The sequence below is a fragment of the Sceloporus occidentalis genome, unplaced genomic scaffold, assembly GCF_023333645.1.
Source record: "Sceloporus occidentalis isolate IW3139 unplaced genomic scaffold, rSceOcc1.0.p SCAF_1, whole genome shotgun sequence".
NCBI classification, from domain to species: Eukaryota; Metazoa; Chordata; class Lepidosauria; order Squamata; family Phrynosomatidae; genus Sceloporus; species Sceloporus occidentalis.
In genome coordinates this window covers 220119796-220138021 of record NW_028316981.1, presented here as the reverse complement: position 1 = coordinate 220138021, position 18226 = coordinate 220119796, and the positions used below count along the sequence as shown (strand labels likewise).

The 18226-nt window shown below is 46.8% G+C and overlaps 1 protein-coding gene across 1 annotated transcript; it reads left to right on the top strand.

Annotated features, from left to right (window-relative positions):
• The first annotated feature begins 1754 nt into the window (after window positions 1-1754).
• Window positions 1755-17435, top strand: LOC149323484 (protein FAM162A-like). The gene is made up of 5 exons (XM_089489028.1): window positions 1755-1863; window positions 2253-2414; window positions 10859-10964; window positions 14252-14360; window positions 16837-17435. Exons 1-5 carry the CDS (start codon window positions 1842-1844, stop codon window positions 16930-16932), a joined length of 495 nt encoding a protein of 164 aa, XP_089345154.1. The 5' UTR covers window positions 1755-1841; the 3' UTR covers window positions 16933-17435.
• The last annotated feature ends 791 nt before the right edge of the window (window positions 17436-18226 follow it).

The following is an 18226-nucleotide window of genomic DNA, read 5'->3' as shown; positions in this document are numbered from 1 at the left end:
ACACACTCCAGTTTGTCAACATCCTTCTTGAACTGTGGTACACGGTATTGTATCAGTTGTGTGCCTGTCCAAGTCCTTTCCAACTTATGGCGACCCTCAGGCGAGAACCAGTCGTGGGGTTTTCTTGGCAAGATCTAAGCTAAACTAATAAAAGGGCCCAGGCTTTTAAAAGGCGATGGTCAGTGCTGAGGCTGACAGTGACCTTTGGCAGCCCTTCAGCAGCGCCGTCCTTTTTTAGCCCAGGAAGCAGAGTCCAGATTGCCTTCTCAGCTGCACTTGGCCTTCTTCTGGCCTCCCCAGAAGGGCCTCAAATCCCCCCCAGTACCCCTGGGACCCTGACCCAGAAGCTTCAGCATGGCCCTTCAATGGAAAAGACCATAACGAAGTTTGAGTTTTCATACAGCCTGGAAAGGAAGGAAGGATACAAAAGAGACAATGTATGGTGCTTCTCCTCAGACCCAGCCACAGTTCTGGATGTCTCCACTTCCCCTCCAAGGAGAGCTTTCAGGGTCAGCCCAAATGATGCGAATCCTAGTCCATTAAGCCCACGGTCCTTCTACCGAAGCAACCTCTAAACCTGTGGTTCTCAAGCTGAGGGTCACAACCCCTTTGGGGGTCGAGCGACCCTTTCACAGGGGTCACCTAAGACCATTGCAATTTCCGATGGACACCGTCATCAGCACCGGTCACTTCTCTCCAGGATGAAAAGGAGCCATTGTTGAGCACCCTTTGGGCTTAACTGGTCAGCCACTTACAAATCCATAGATGCCCGTTCCCAGCAAGCAAAATCTGACACTTCCACCCCTTACTAGGGGCAAACTGTTTGGAGGAAAGTATCTTGGCTGAGACGAAGGATAAGAAAAAGGCCTAGTTACCATCTTTAATTTAGAACGAACGAAAAGAGAAAGGGAGTGCTAAGGAATTCTGGGAAGTGTAGTTTCTGTCAGAGAGCTCTGGTGCCACGACAAACTACAGATCCCAAGATTCGACAGCACTGAGCCATGGCAGTTACAAGGGTGTCAGACTGGATTATTTCCTCAGTGCAGAAGCAGGCTGGCAGTATGGATGAACCCTAAGAAAGCAGTATCCTCCGAGCTTTCCATGGCAGAGGCCTCCCTTTGCTCTCCTGCTGCTGCAACGCGGGGCTCCCTTTTGCCCTTCCTGAATGCGAAGCAGGCGCGGGTTGCTTTCGCACGTAAAGATTAAAAGGCCTTTCAGTTTCAAAGGACTATGTAGTTCAGTTTTGCGCTTTTCGTTTTTTAATCCCGTTTTCGCTTTTGTGAATTTTTAATGATGAATTTTCTTTGACTTTGACTAATAATAATAATAGGAATTATATATATATATATATAAAATGTAATAATAATAATAATAATGTAAGCTGCTCTGAGGGGGGAAAGGTGGGACACTGATGAACATAATAGTAACAATACAGTGGCGGGGGCCCTTGGCTCCAAAATCAGTGGGCGCTCAGGCCCCATTAAATACAAGGGCAACATGGCGTCCCTCATGCCAACGTCTTTCTTCAGCGCACGCAAGCGACTGTCACACTGACGGCCGCTAGGGGGCGGGGACTTGGAGGCCCTCCCTTTAGGAGGCGGGGCCTCTGGTTCGTGAAGGTCAGGGGGGGGACGTTCACCTTGAACCGCTGAGGGAGAAGGCCCTTTGAATCTTGTACGGAGGCCCCGCCCCCTTTGTGGGTGGGGCGCGAGAGGGGCGTGGTCCTCATATGCCCCGCCCCCTGAACTGGACTCATTCCCCCTCCAGTCGCCTTGCAGACGCAGAGGGGACTCTGAGGAGGGTGCATCTCCTCTCGTCTCTCCTGTCTCCGCGGCGTGGCCATGTTGAGTCCTGTCGCCCTTGGTGAGTGAGGGTCCAAGGCTGGCTGGGGAAGGGGACTTCTGTCGGGGATGAACCCTTCCTTCAAAGGCTGCATCCACACTGGAGGAATAACCCGGTTTAGCACCGCTTTAACTCTTTATGTGACTCTTTGCTATGGAGTTCTGGGAGTTGGAGTTTGTTGTGCGCCACAACAAACTCCAACTCCCAGAACTCCATAGCAAAGAGTCACATTAAGAGTTAAAGCGGTGCCAAACCGGGTTATTCCTCCAGTGTGGATGCAACCAAAGTGTCCTCCATTCGGAGCAGGGGGTTGCAGGGCACTTGATAGGAGAGCCCCTTCCCCTTTGGCCAAACTAGCCCTCCTTCCCTCGCTTGCTGGGCAGCGTTCACCTGCTCCCTTCCTCCCGCAGGCAGACTCCTCCTCCGGACCCCGGCCAAGCAGCGCCCCTTCCCCGCTCCGCTGCCTCCCTCTGGCTGCCCTGCGAGGAGGAGGAGGCTCCTCTGCACGAAGCCCCCCACCGAGGCAGCAGCCCCGCCGCCCAAGACTGCCGCTGCCCCCGCCGCTCAGCAAGGTAAGGCGCCCTCTGCCTCGCAGGCCTCCAGAGCGCCCCCGGAGCCTTCCTCCCCACCGCCTTCGTCGCGGCTTAAATGGTCCTTGGTACGGCTTTAGGACTGGGAGCAGCAGGAGGCACTGCGCGCTCCTCCTCTAAGGAGCTGATTGTTATTCAGGGGGTTTATCAATGTGTTCTCTCTAGGAATCTCTAGGTCCTCCAGCGCAACTCTATGGTCAGCTCTCACCAGAGTCGCGCTGGAGGAGATTCCTAGAGAGGACACGCCACTAGGCATGTCTAGCTCCTCCAGCACAACTCTATGGCCGATCTCTGGTAGATGCTGGAGGCTCTACACATGCCTAGAGAGAACACTTCTCTAGGCATTTGTAGCTCCTGCAATGTAACTCTATGGTCAGTGTCTGGCAGATGTTGACTATAGAGTTGCAGTGGAGGACCTAGAGATTCCTAGAGAGAACACTTCTCCAGGCATTTGTAGCTCCTGCAATGTAACTCTATGGTCAGTGTCTGGCAGATGTGACTATAGAGTTGCATTGGAGGACCTAGAGATACCTAGAGAGAACATTTCTCTAGGCCTTTGTAGCTCCTGCAATGTAACTCTATGGTCAGTGTCTGGCAGATGTGACTATAGAGTTGCATTGGAGGACCTAGAGATTCCTAGAGAGAACATTTCTCTAGGCCTTTGTAGCTCCTGCAATGTAACTCAATGGTCAGTGTCTGGCAGATGTGACTATAGAGTTGCATTGGAGGACCTAGAGATTCCTAGAGAGAACACTTCTCTAGGCATTTGTAGCTCCTGCAATGTAACTCAATGGTCAGTGTCTGGCAGATGTGACTATAGAGTTGCATTGGAGGACCTAGAGATTCCTAGAGAGAACACTTCTCCAGGCATTTGTAGCTCCTGCAATGTAACTCTATGGTCAGTGTCTGGCAGATGTGACTATAGAGTTGCATTGGAGGACCTAGAGATACCTAGAGAGAACATTTCTCTAGGCCTTTGTAGCTCCTGCAATGTAACTCTATGGTCAGTGTCTGGCAGATGTGACTATAGAGTTGCATTGGAGGACCTAGAGATTCCTAGAGAGAACATTTCTCTAGGCCTTTGTAGCTCCTGCAATGTAACTCTATGGTCAGTGTCTGGTTGATGTTGACTATAGAGTTGCATTGGAGGACCTAGAGATTCCTAGAGAGAACACCTCTCTAGGCCTTTGTAGCTCCTCCAGTGCAGTTCTGTGGTCAGTGTCTGGCAGATGTGACTATAGAGTTGCATTGGAGGACCTAGAGATTCCTAGAGAGAACACTTCTCCAGGCATTTGTAGCTCCTGCAATGTAACTCTATGGTCAGTGTCTGGCAGATGTGACTATAGAGTTGCATTGGAGGACCTAGAGATACCTAGAGAGAACATTTCTCTAGGCCTTTGTAGCTCCTGCAATGTAACTCTATGGTCAGTGTCTGGCAGATGTGACTATAGAGTTGCATTGGAGGACCTAGAGATTCCTAGAGAGAACATTTCTCTAGGCCTTTGTAGCTCCTGCAATGTAACTCTATGGTCAGTGTCTGGTTGATGTTGACTATAGAGTTGCATTGGAGGACCTAGAGATTCCTAGAGAGAACACCTCTCTAGGCCTTTGTAGCTCCTCCAGTGCAGTTCTGTGGTCAGTGTCTGGCAGATGTGACTATAGAGTTGCATTGGAGGACCTAGAGATTCCTAGAGAGAACACTTCTCCAGGCATTTGTAGCTCCTGCAATGTAACTCTATGGTCAGTGTCTGGCAGATGTGACTATAGAGTTGCATTGGAGGACCTAGAGATACCTAGAGAGAACATTTCTCTAGGCCTTTGTAGCTCCTGCAATGTAACTCTATGGTCAGTGTCTGGCAGATGTGACTATAGAGTTGCATTGGAGGACCTAGAGATTCCTAGAGAGAACATTTCTCTAGGCCTTTGTAGCTCCTGCAATGTAACTCTATGGTCAGTGTCTGGTTGATGTTGACTATAGAGTTGCAGTGGAGGACCTAGAGATTCCTAGAGAGAACACCTCTCTAGGCCTTTGTAGCTCCTCCAGTGCAGTTCTGTGGTCAGTGTCTGGCAGATGTGACTATAGAGTTGCATTGGAGGACCTAGAGATTCCTAGAGAGAACACTTCTCCAGGCATTTGTAGCTCCTGCAATGTAACTCTATGGTCAGTGTCTGGCAGATGTGACTATAGAGTTGCATTGGAGGACCTAGAGATACCTAGAGAGAACATTTCTCTAGGCCTTTGTAGCTCCTGCAATGTAACTCTATGGTCAGTGTCTGGCAGATGTGACTATAGAGTTGCATTGGAGGACCTAGAGATTCCTAGAGAGAACATTTCTCTAGGCCTTTGTAGCTCCTGCAATGTAACTCTATGGTCAGTGTCTGGTTGATGTTGACTATAGAGTTGCATTGGAGGACCTAGAGATTCCTAGAGAGAACACCTCTCTAGGCCTTTGTAGCTCCTCCAGTGCAGTTCTGTGGTCAGTGTCTGGCAGATGTGACTATAGAGTTGCATTGGAGGACCTAGAGATTCCTAGAGAGAACACTTCTCCAGGCATTTGTAGCTCCTGCAATGTAACTCTATGGTCAGTGTCTGGCAGATGTGACTATAGAGTTGCATTGGAGGACCTAGAGATACCTAGAGAGAACATTTCTCTAGGCCTTTGTAGCTCCTGCAATGTAACTCTATGGTCAGTGTCTGGCAGATGTGACTATAGAGTTGCATTGGAGGACCTAGAGATTCCTAGAGAGAACATTTCTCTAGGCCTTTGTAGCTCCTGCAATGTAACTCTATGGTCAGTGTCTGGTTGATGTTGACTATAGAGTTGCAGTGGAGGACCTAGAGATTCCTAGAGAGAACACCTCTCTAGGCCTTTGTAGCTCCTCCAGTGCAGTTCTATGGTCAGTGTCTGGCAGATGTGACTATAGAGTTGCATTGGAGGACCTAGAGATTCCTAGAGAGAACACTTCTCCAGGCATTTGTAGCTCCTGCAATGTAACTCTATGGTCAGTGTCTGGCAGATGTGACTATAGAGTTGCATTGGAGGACCTAGAGATACCTAGAGAGAACATTTCTCTAGGCCTTTGTAGCTCCTGCAATGTAACTCTATGGTCAGTGTCTGGCAGATGTGACTATAGAGTTGCATTGGAGGACCTAGAGATTCCTAGAGAGAACATTTCTCTAGGCCTTTGTAGCTCCTGCAATGTAACTCAATGGTCAGTGTCTGGCAGATGTGACTATAGAGTTGCATTGGAGGACCTAGAGATTCCTAGAGAGAACATTTCTCCAGGCCTTTGTAGCTCCTGCAATGTAACTCTATGGTCAGTGTCTGGCAGATGTGACTATAGAGTTGCATTGGAGGACCTAGAGATTCCTAGAGAGAACACCTCTCTAGGCCTTTGTAGCTCCTCCAGTGCAGTTCTATGGTCAGTGTCTGGCAGATGTGACTATAGAGTTGCATTGGAGGACCTAGAGATTCCTAGAGGGAACACCTCTCTAGACCTTTGTAGCTCCTCCAGTGCAGTTCTATGGTCAGCGTCTGGCAGATGTGACTATAGAGTTGCATTGGAGGACCTAGAGATTCCTAGAGGGAACACCTCTCTAGACCTTTGTAGCTCCTCCAGTGCAGTTCTATGGTCAGCGTCTGGCAGATGTGACTATAGAGTTGCATTGGAGGACCTAGAGATTCCTAGAGAGAACACCTCTCTAGGCCTTTGTAGCTCCTCCAGTGCAGTTCTATGGTCAGTGTCTGGCAGATGCTGACCACACAGTTGCCCTGGAGGACCTATAGAGGTTTTTAGGGAGGTGCTTTCTCAGGCAAGAACATGGTGTTTTTGTTATGTGCAGTTTTTCCACATTCCAGGGGCCCTGTGCCCCTGACCCCAGCAGATGTGGAGGGATGAGTGTATGATGCCTTTTAAGGGCAACGGAACGGGTGAATACAGGGGTTTGGTGTATGCCCCCAAGTCCTTCCCAAGGCATGGTGACCCCACTGTGGTTTGTTTGCCTCTTTTGGCAAGACTTGTTCAGGGATGGTTGTGGTTTGCCACCATCGCCATCCTCTGAGGCTGAGAGAGTGTGGCTTCTTGCCCAAGATCACCCAGTGGGTTCACATGGATGAAGCGGGAATTCAAACCCATGGTCTCCACAGTCATAGTCCAACATTCAAACTACTGCACCATGCCGGCACCAATTAAAGATCCCCTTTTTTAAAAAAGGCATACAACTGACCAGCCCCATACATTCTTGGGATCAGGAATCTCATAGATAAAGCAAGAGTGTTGGGAAGTTGTGGTATTTGTTGTGTGTGGTTTTTTTTTTAATTAATTACCCAACAGATGATATCTGTATTGCCCCAGACTATATTCTGGGAATTCCATGCATCAGCTCCAAAATTTTATTCCAGCTCAGAAGTGAGTTTCTTTTTAATTCTGAGTCATATTGGAACAATATGTTCATGTGTATTCATATTATTGGAATAATATGTTCTCTTTAAGAAAAGGTTTTTTTAAACTTAATTATACTATTATGCACTGTCATCTTCCGGCCTGAGAGGGAGTTGACCAGGCAGGCCCAGCTCCACCAGGGCTAGCCTGAAGGAAGAGGCTCCTCCCTCCTTAACTGTCATCTTCTGGCCTGAGAGGGAATGATCAGGCAGGCCCAGCTCCACCAGGGCTAGCCTGAAGGAAGAGGCTCCTCCCTCCTTAACTGTCATCTTCCGGCCTGAGAGGGAGTTGACCAGGCAGGCCCAGCTCCACCAGGGCTAGCCTGAAGGAAGAGGCTCCTCCCTCCTTAACTGTCATCTTCTGGCCTGAGAGGGAATGATCAGGCAGGCCCAGCTCCACCAGGGCTAACCTGAAGGAAGAGGCTCCTCCCTCCTTAACTGTCATCTTCCGGCCTGAGAGGGAGTTGACCAGGCAGGCCCAGCTCCACCAGGGCTAGCCTGAAGGAAGAGGCTCCTCCCTCCTTAACTGTCATCTTCTGGCCTGAGAGGGAATGATCAGGCAGGCCCAGCTCCACCAGGGCTAGCCTGAAGGAAGAGGCTCCTCCCTCCTTAACTGTCATCTTCCGGCCTGAGAGGGAGTTGATCAGGCAGGCCCAGCTCCACCAGGGCTAGCCTGAAGGAAGAGGCTCCTCCCTCCTTAACTGTCATCTTCTGGCCTCCTATTCCTCTCCAGCTATGCTCTGACTGTGTGGGGGAGAGGCTTGCGTACCCTAATGAAGTTGTGAGCTATGCTGGCGGTGGTATAATAGCCACCGGTAGGGCCTCCCATGCCTGATAGGTCACAACCGAAGGGTCTGACCAAGAGCACCAAAGAGCAGGATGGACTCTCTAGCCTTATGGCAACCATCCTAGGAGAAGGAAAACTCTAATCCCAAACCCGTGCAGATGGTGCTTGTCTAACCCTGTAAGGTCAACCATCTAAGAGAAGGAAACTCTAATCAAACCCACGACCCGAGGACCTCGCTGCCACCGTCCATGCTTGTCAAGGCCTCAGCAGTCGAACCTCTGGTTTAAAGGGTGAGGCCAGTTCTGTGCACGCTGCGCTCCACCAGAAAAATCCATTGCACAGGCTCGAAGGATACATCCAACGTCATCAACGCGCTTGTAGAAAGCACGGATGAGTCCTTCGTTCACGAAGTAAAGCCAAGATGCCCTTCAAAATGTAGGTCCCTCTCAGAAAGCTATGATCTTGTTTTAAAAAACCCTGAAGTGCAGATTCAGGAAGAAGCTATAAAAATTAACAAAAAGAATGGGATTTGGGGATGCAAAAGCAAGAAAAACAACAAAAGCCAAGGAGGTTTATTGTGAGAAGTGACGTTTCTTCAGAGTGGTCTGGAAAAGTCCTTTGTCTACTTTAGCATTTTCAAATGTGGTGGTGAATGAAAATTAGGCCAAAAGGAGGACTGGTTTGCTTTCTCTGTTGTGAAATTTCCTTTGTTACATTTGTGCCCTTTCAAAACTACTAGGACTAGCCAAAGATTGGTGCTGTCCATACTAATGGGGGAATTTCTCCATATAAATTCTGCAACTGAGTTCACCATTTCAGCTTATGACTGATTAATTTCATGGAAAAAAGAAAGCCCACCTTTAATAAAGACAGTGTCTTTAGTAGGATCAGAAAGAATGTCACAGAGGTGTGTAAGCTTTTAGGCATATATTATAGACAAGTTGGAGTCAGTTCAGAGAAGGGCAACAAAGATAAAATTGTCATTATTATTATTATTATTATTATTATTATTATTATTTGTATCCCCCTCCTTTCCCAGGACTGGGACTCAAAGCGGCTTCACAGCATTAAAAACAGTACAATTAAAAACATAAAAATTAAATTTTAAAATAAATAATAATACTAGTAATAAGTACATTAAAAAGGAATTAAATTATTACAATATTAAAACAGATAGTTATTAAAAGAATAAAACACATTTTAAAAAGATAAAACTATAAATAAGAGAGGAAAAACTGTAACCAATTTTTAAAAAGGTCCAACATCCCAGCCAGTTCTTATAGCAATTCCTTAAACGCCTGTGTGAACAGAACCTGTGGCAGAAGGCCATCAAGAAGGGAGCCATTCTGATATCCCTGGGCAGAGAGTTCCAGAGTCTAGGGACAGCCACCGAGAAGGCCTTCTCTCGTGTCCCCACCAACCGTGTTTGTGATGGTGTTGGGATGGAGAGAAGGGCTTCCCCAGAGGATCTCAGAGTCCAGGCCAGTTCATACCAGGAGAAATGGTCTGCCAAATAGTGTGGACCTGAGCCACGTAGGGCTTTGTAGGTAATAACCAGGACCTTGAATTGTGCCTGGAAACAAACTGGCAGCCAATGAAGCTGTTTCAAGAGGGGCGTTGTATGGTTTCTGTAATCTGCCCCTGGCAGCAGCTCTTTGAACCAGCTGAATTTTCCGAACACTTTTCAAAGGCAGCCCCATGTAGAGCCCATTACAGTAGTCCAAACGAGATGTAACCAAGGCATGTACCACCATGGCCAAATCTGGCTTCTCAAGGAACGGGCGCAGCTGGCGTACAAGTTTTAAATGTGAAGAGACTACAAGGGCCATCCAGTTCAACCCCATTTTGCCATGCAGGAAATCTCAAAGCATCCCTGACAGGGTGAAGGGTCTGGAAATCATGCCCTATGAGCTTTTGGCCCATTACAAATGGGCACCCTAGTACGCAACGAGCGTGTACTAGGGTTAGAAAGGGGCGTCACTTCTTGACGCCCCTAACCCTAGTACGGACCCAGTCCTTACAAAATGGCGGCGCCCTATACAGATGGGCGCCGCCATGACTACGTCACCACCGCGCCACCTCCAAACGAGGCGGCGTGGTTGTGACATCGTTGCACCACGTGAGGGCGCCTAGAGTGCCCTTTGCACAGCGCGAGAAGGAGCTCTGAAACGGAGCTCCTTCTGCGGTTTGCGTCGCTGGCGCAGCCTTTAGACAGCTGCACCAGGGACGCAAGGGAGAAAGGGGCCGAGCAGCCCCTTTCTCCTCCTCCCCGCTGCCACTGGGTGGGTGTCCTTAGGGCATGAAGCCCCAAGGACACCCCTTTCCAGGCCGCGGGGAAGCAGCCTTTTGCCGCTTCCCTGCGGCCTGGAAAGCGGCAGATTGGGGCCTCAGAGGCTGCCGTTGTGGCAGCTGAGGCCCCGATACAGCGGGGAAAGGGCCAGTTACAGGCCGCCCCAAAGGGCTGGTCTGTAACACGCCTCCGTAAAATGTTAAATTTTGAATATATGTGAATATGTGGATGAAAATGTGCCTGCTAAAAAACAAAATATTTTTATTCATATACTTTGTTGAGTGTAGCGGGTGGCGGGCAGCGACATCCACATGTAGATGCAAAGGGAAATCACAAGAGCACTCCAGTCTTTATGTGGGAACTTACACTGCCTGTCTTTGGTCCAAAGGACCTCCACTAGAAAAAGCTGAAACTGGTTCTCAAAACAGCACAGCTGGGTATCTCTTCAGATCAACACTGCTCAATGGCTTTTGGTGTGTGCTCCTGGGATACCTTTAATTATGCTAAACTTGTTCACTTTATTTTTCAGTGTTCTCTTGTAGCTTAATTTTTATCAGCAAATAAATTTTGATTCATTGCATTTGCTTGTCTTGTCTACATTAGCTTTATTTTTTTAATATAACATTTTGCAGGGCATCCTCATAGCATATGAGCCTAAGTGAGCCAGATAATGTTTGATCAGCAAATCTTCCAGTCTGCTGTCTGAAACTTAGGCAGTTTGCTGCTGGTGTAGCAAATTCCTAGTCCTGCTTGGACTCTCTGATCATTTGTCCATATGCAAACCAAATGCAGCACTAAGTTTGGATTAATTAGCTGTTGCAAGTTGATCACTATTTTGATACTGCTATCTGAATGAAGTATTTGGGTTGGAAATGGTGCTGCATTTTCTTTTCCTTCATCTCTGTAGGTGCCTCCTTCAAAGTCCCAGGGCACAAGCCCACTGACCGGGAAAAGAAAATCTTGCTATGGACAGGCCGATACAAGAAAGCAGAGGACATACCCGAAACAGTGTCGTAAGTATAGTTCTCTTTATCAGTTTTAAATATTTCTGAATTGAATTGGATAACTGCATTTAAAAGCAAAGCACATATCCCACCTGTGTGCAGGTATGGGAGACCTTTAATATGATGAGTCGTAGGATGTTCAGAAATCTTCTGGGGGGGGATGAAAGATGGAAATGGATATGTTTGAAAAAATGGAAATATGTGCTATTGTTTCTTATTGATTCTAAACTTATTTTATTGTTTGACAACATAAAAAGGACCTTTAGATCTTCTGCTCTGGTAGACACATGGAGAAGGGACTGCAGTTTTAATCAGTGCAGTGCAGATAGTGATTGGAATGTCCTTATGTCTTTCTCCATAATTCTGATAATAACTTATTTTTGGGAGAATTTAGACTATTTTCCCAATGAAGGGAGAAAACGGAAGGCAGGGCACATGGATTAGGAGGCATAGTGGAGCCGACTATCACTCAAGATTCTAGGTATAAAAGCATGAGCCACTTGATCTCTGCCCGTTTGCTGCTTAGGAGATTATTATTTGTTAGTTTGTTTGTTTATTGCATTTGTATGGCGTTGATTTCTCAATGTAGGACAAAAAAAATAAAACAAAATGAGCTAAAACATAACAATAAAATTCACCAGATTTTCCATGTTTTTCCTCCCACCCTTCTTTCTTTGAAAAGATTGCATGTACAGCGCTGTGTAAATTTACAGCGCTTTATAAATAAAGGTTAATAATAATAATAATAATAATAATAATAGAGTGTCACACAGAGGCGGGCAGTAGCCTACATTTTTCCTTGTGAATTCAGGCCTAGCTTACAGGTTTTGACATGATAACATCCTTCGGCAAAGGCTCTCCTGGAGTTCTGGTTTTTTAATAGATACTGGCTAGATGTTTTAAAAATTGGTGTTCTTATTTTTTGTCCAAAACAAAGACCTTTCCCAGCTTAGTATGTTGGAATCTGAATAGCAAAAATTTTCATAGGGAAGAGCATTGAAGCCTCTCAGAGGGGCTTGCTGTCCTGTGCTGCTTTGAAACAGTTGTTTGCTTTTTGTCAGAATATACAGTAGTCCAGTGGTCCCCAAACATGTTCGGACTACCACCCCCTTCCCTCTTGGGTAACAACCTTAACAGCCCCCAATGCTTACTTCTTGATATCAGATCTGCTGTTTGTGCAGCAGTTGGCCAGTGATGTCTACCTCAGCTGTGCCCAGCTCGCCACCATCTCCTCCTCTTCCACCTCAGTCCCTCATGTGCAAATACAGCCATAGTAGCATCCCAAGGCTGCTCCTCCCTCTCGTCCAGCCTTGCAGAGAAAGGAAGGCTGCTCAGTTGCTGCTTCCCAGGTGACCGGGTGCAAAGGGAACAGCAGCTGTGCAGTCAGCCTCTTACCTGTGCTAGCGTTGCGGCAAATTTTGGCGCAGGCAAGAGGTTTCTCGGTTGCTCTTCAACTGGCTGTTTGGTCACCTTGGGAGTAGCAACTGAGCAGCTGCCTGTGCAGCAACCAAGAAACTTCTTGGCCCTGCTGGCGTTGTGGCAAAGGCTAGTACGGACGAGAGATCTCTTGGTTACTGCTCCCAAGGTGACTGGATGCAAAGAGGGAAACGTTTCCCTGGAGAGGAAGGACTCTTTCCAAGAATTGATCCTGGATGCTCTTACTCCACTTTCCCCAGAGAGATGCCTTCCCCACGCAGCTTCAAGATGCCCCCTCCCCCCAAACATTTTTTTCTTCTCTCTTCTCTTGGCCTGTCTGAAGAAAGAAAGCAGGAGCACCAGACAAAGCTCATAAAGGTTAAGGAGGATCCAAAATGTAACCTCCTTTTTGTTGCCACTTCTCCTCTGCTTCCATGTGCTTTAACTGATCCTCCACCATTGTCTCAAAGGCCTTATCTGTTTTGCATGCCAATATTTTGACTCCCATTGCCCCCTTTCCCTCACTGCCCACTTTGGTAACCACTGCCATAGTCTTTGTAAAATGACAATGGAGGCTGTTTTCCTCGGTGTGCCAGAGTAGTGGTCATACTGTGTGAAGTGATATCTCCCAGGGACTCTTTTAGGAACTTTGCATCCTTTATTTACCTAGAACTGTGTTGAGAGCAAAGACAGTGGACTTCAAGATGTGACTGACCTATAAGTGCCATTCCATTTCCAGAGGTTATTGGCTTTGCCACGCACTTTGCTGCTTATTTTAATTAACTACTCTAGTCTTGCAAACTGTAATAAAATTTTTACAGGCATGAGTAGAACAATTTTGGAAAGAAATGATTGTGCTGGGCCGCAGCCACTCACTCACACTAAGGTTGCGAGTTCAATATCAGCAAAAGGGCTCAAGCTCGACTCAGGCTTGCATCCTTCCACAGTTGCTAAAATGAGTACCCAGATTGTTGGGGGCAATTAGCTTACACTTTGTAAATGTCTTAGGGAGTGCTTAACTGCACTGATAAGTGGTATAGAAATGTACACGCTATTCTAATACTATTGCTGGGTTCCTCAGGTTGTATATCTGCATTTTGCAGTTGCAAACCTTGGCTAAGCAGATTTCGTCTCACTCCATGTTCTTGCTTTTGAACTCACATATTGCTCCTCTGTCCTATGTAGGTTTAAATCAAGCCGTACTTAATTTGGACAACCTTATCCTGAAAACATGGGTGTTTTAATTGCATTACTGGTGGTGCATTTTCCTCCCACCTGCATACTGTGAAATGTGGCAGTTTTTATCTGGTGTAAGCCACGGTAGTTGCGACATTGTTACAAGTCTGAAAATGAACCCCTTTTTCATGTGTGAGGAATAAATCATTTGGAGCTATACTTGGTTTCAGGATCAGATAGTAGTGGGTTTTCTGCCCTAGCTATGGCTTTGTGTACGACTTTCATGACAAACAAATCTATCTTTCATAACAAACAAAAAAGGCAGCTATGTGGAGGGAGCAGTGCTATGGTTTTGCCACACTGAGATCAGGAGCACCTAATGTCCAACAACTTGCTTTGTAAAGCCTGGAACTACCTTTCTTTTTCTCTCTGGGCAGGTTAAGGAATTGTGAGTTTAGTATGAAAAGGGGGCTGCCTCACACCTGTGTTGTTTTCTCTTTGCCTTGGTTTGCCTTGTGGCAGTTACTCCTAAGCACTTAGTTGTCCCCTCTTAGGGTGTAATAGCTGTTCTCCTACAAGGTCACCTTTCCTTTCAAACTGAGCATGGTGATGGTTTTCTTTCTTCTTCTTTTTATGTGCGTTAGCAAGCAGATGAAGCAATGTAAACACCTAATGTTCAGTAACATAATGTTTGTTCTTTAAAGATTTGAGATGATTGATGCAGCCAAGAACAAGATCCGTGTGCAGATCAGCTACCTGATGATTACCTTGACAATCTTGGGCTGCATAGTGATGGTAATTACAGGGAAGCAGGTGAGTACAAAAGAATGACATAGGGCCTGAACAGACAGGCCAAAATAAAGCTGCTTCGGATCACTTTGGAGATATGCTGTTTAAATGACACATGCATCTTAAGAAGCCAGAAGCTGCGCCAAAGCTCCGCTCCAGTTCTTAGGACTGGAGCATGGCTTTGGTGCAGCTTCCAGCCTCTTAGGACGCATGCTTCATTTAAATAGCACACTTCCAAAGTGGCCCAAGGCAGCTTTATTTTGGCTTGTCTGTTAGGGCTCATAGACAAGGAAAAGAACTGATGGGTTGCCACAACATTTCTCTCATTAGTAATTACATAATAAAGTTGTAATACAAGCAGGGAAGGATGCGAGAATTCCAATGAAAGTAAGTGTTTTGTCTCCATTTGCAGCAGGGAACCTATGGCAAAGGAGTGGCTGGGGCCTATGAATTGTGGGGAAAAGGAGATGCTAGACAGATAGCGTGGTATAGTGGTTTGAGTATTGGACTACAATTCTAGAGACCAGGGTTTGATTCCTGCTTGGCCACGAAATCCACTGGGTGTCCTGGGTGGACATGCCACATACTCGCAGCCTTGGGAAGGCAATGGGAAAGCTCCTCTGAACAAATCTTGCCAAAAAACTCTGTGATAAGTTCACCTTAGGGTCGCCATAAGTTGGAAACGACTTGAAGGCACACAACACACATACAAACACACAGAGATAAAGCTTCTTTCACTCAACCTCCTCTCTTCACACACTCAACCTGTGTGTGAAGAGAGGAGCCTTTTTAAGTGTCAAAAGTGGCTTGTGGCAGATATTGGTTTTTGCTTCTCCCTCAAAAAAAATGCTGTCTTAGCAGGCTTCCACATTCCTTGGCGGGTTATAGACCGCCCATTTGGGGCGGTCTGCACCCGCCCCTTTCCCCGGTGTATCGGGGCCTCAGCGTGCAGAGCGGCAGTCGCTGAGGCCCCGATCCGCCGCTTTTCAGGCTGCGCGGAAGCAGCAAAACGCCGCTTCCCCGCAGCCTGAAAAGGGGTGTCCCTGGGGCTTCAAGCCCCAAGGACACCCCGCAGCGGTGGGGAGAAGAGAAAGGGGCTGCTTGGCCCCTTTCTCTTTTAGTCCGCTGGGCGCAGCTATCTGAAGGCTGCGCCCAGCGGACTAAACCAGGAAGGAGCTCCGAAACAGAGCTCCTTCCTGCTCCGTGTTCAGGGCGCACTAAGCGCCCTGGTGCGGAGCAAGGACGTCACGTCCGCACCGCCCCGTCTAGAGGCGGCGCGGCCGTGACGTCCTCACGGCGGCAGCCGTATGGAAGGGCCGCCATTTAGTGCGTGACGAGCACGCACTAGGGTTAGGGCGGTGCGGAAGCACCGCCCTTTTGTAACCCTGGTGCGTGCTCGTCACGCACTAAAGTGCCGGTCTGTAACCGGCCCTTAATGCTTTTGTCATTTCAAAAACTTAGGAGTTTATGGGGAATTAAACTTCTCTGGTAAATATAGACAGCTCTTAAATTTGTTACAGATCGGAGAATAAATACATGAACAAAAATTTCATGAAGGGACAACCCACTACAGTCAAGTGTTTCAGCTTTCAAAATTCTGGAATGAAATATATTTTTATTTAGTATACTAACTGATTGCAATATAACCTAGTGAACATTATTCCCCCAGTTGGACAGCTTTGCCTTTCAACAAGCAAGGCTAGAGCATTCAGCTTTTACTTTTGGGGACTAAACTGGTGGTGCTGGGAGGGAGTGGGCCATAAGCAGCCCAGTTCTGTTCTTCTCCAGTACTTAAGTGAGGGGTGGGATCCAGCCCCCCAGATGTTGAAAGTGCACCTGCCACTACCTCAACCAGTATAGCCAGTCACGAGAATGCTCATGGTAGCGCAGTGGTTAAATGCCTGTAAGGTTGCAAGTTCAATACTAGCGAAAGGGCTCAAGCTCAACTCAGGCTTGCATTCTTCCAAGGTTGCTAAAATGAGTACATTTACTCTAAGCTTACACTTTGTAAACCGCTTAGGGAGTGCTTAAGTCATTGATAAACAGTATAGAAATGAACTTGCTATTGCTATTGAAGGAGCATCCTGTTGAGCGGGAGAATTGTTAAATGCAAAAATCTGCTGAGCAAGAAGGAGGAATAACCAAATCAAAGTTACTGCCAGAGTCCTTTGCCAGATATCATTTAATTGCAGTATTGTGAAAGTGTAAAGTACTCTTAAAACACTGAAATATTAACGTCAATTGGCATATTTTCTCAGAACTCAGTTTTCATAGTAGACATCCCACCCAGCGTCTGCCTAATGAAACTCCACTCAATTCATCAGTAGAGCAGCGCCCATGAAAGTTTATGCTGAAATAATGTGCCGCCTTTTTTTGTGGGCTACAGTAGCCATCTGGTTGGTCAGCATTTCATTGTTCTGCTTGAAAAGTCCCTGGCATGTTACTTTTAATGAAGGCTTATGTTTTTTTCTGTTTTGCATCCTTTGTAAATGGTCTGAAGGCTGTTGGAAGACACGAATCCCTGACAAGCCAGAACATGGAGAAAAAAGCTCGCTGGAGAGAGGAGGCAGCCCAGAGTGCTTCTGCCAAGCCATGAACCAAACAGAAGGCAGGTTTTCACTTCCCGGTTACAGAACAGCTTCCGGAGGAATGCATTTTCATTAGTCGCTCACGTCTGTTGCTTTCCACCTCACAGAAAGAATAAATTATTTTGTAGTAATGTTTTCTGATGAAGTGTCCATACTTTGCCACCATCAAATAACTATAAATTCTTTTTCTGAAGGCTAAATCTGTGTCTTATTGCATATGACTTGTAAAACACACATTTATGTATCCTTATGTGATAGGCCTGTCCAAGCTGCTGAACTAACTGCCAAGTGGTTAGCAGTATGTGGGATTTTTAATTTGATAGCACAAATATCTTAGCACACTGTGCAGGTTTGGAATTCAGTACTTTAATCCTGTTGTGCAAATGTACTTTATGAAATGAATATGTACATTTGCAACAACATCCGCAAACTCTGGGGTTTTTTTTTTTACACTAACCTTTAACAACTGTTGCAAGCTTCTTCATAACGCAATAAAGGTATCACTGATGGATTTTTGTTTGGATTTGCTAAATGGCCAACGCAACTACCCCTGCATATTTTCTTTAACAACCCTGCTGGTTTCATCTTCAAACCCTTGTTGCAAAATCTTGATAAGGATGAAGGTCCTGTTTGTCCTCCATCATAGTGATCCCCAAAGGGGGCATGGTGGAAGGATCTAGGAGGGCAGCAGAAGGGCCTTCAGTCAAAGTACTGATGCACAAGAAAGAGAAGGGGAATCAGTGGCCTTTAGGACCATGGTGGGAATGAGGGATTGCATAAAACTTTTTCAGGGTCCTTTAAAACCACAATCAACTGATCACCTGTGGTGATGTCTGCTTTTTGCTTGCTTGCACATGCTCCCTCCCTCAGCAGCATCCTTCACTGGTGGCTGTGGCAGTTAAGAAACTCTTGAAGCTTGGGAGCAGGGCATTGCTTCTGTGGCACCATTTTGGGACAGAGTGGTTAGAGCAAGGAATTAAAAGTAGGTGGCAGCAGGGGAGAAATGGCAGCAACAAGAAGCCTTTAAATCTGGGACTCTACTTAAGCTTTGTGAGCTTTGCTGGGACTTAGCTCACAGGTTGGAGCTGCATTGCTGCTTCTGTTTTCTTTTGTTGGACAAGCTGAGAAAAAAGAACAGAAGAAGCAATGTTTGTGGGAGGCACATCTCTGGAGAATGAGGGTGAGGAGTATCTGGGGTTGATTCCTGGGAAGACCCTTTTGCCTTGGAGGGATCCTGTGGTTAAAATCTCCCCTTTCCTTATTCATACGTATCTCCAGTCCAGAGAACGTGGCCTTTGTAAA

Bases quoted from the DNA above. Each gene is read 5' to 3' on its own strand.
- LOC149323484 (XM_089489028.1), top strand. From the start codon at position 1,842: ATGTTGAGTCCTGTCGCCCTTG. The intron at 2,415-10,858 runs GTAAGGCGCCCT...TCATCTCTGTAG, and splicing joins TGCCCCCGCCGCTCAGCAAG to GTGCCTCCTTCAAAGTCCCA. The intron at 14,361-16,836 runs GTGAGTACAAAA...AATGGTCTGAAG, and splicing joins TGGTAATTACAGGGAAGCAG to GCTGTTGGAAGACACGAATC.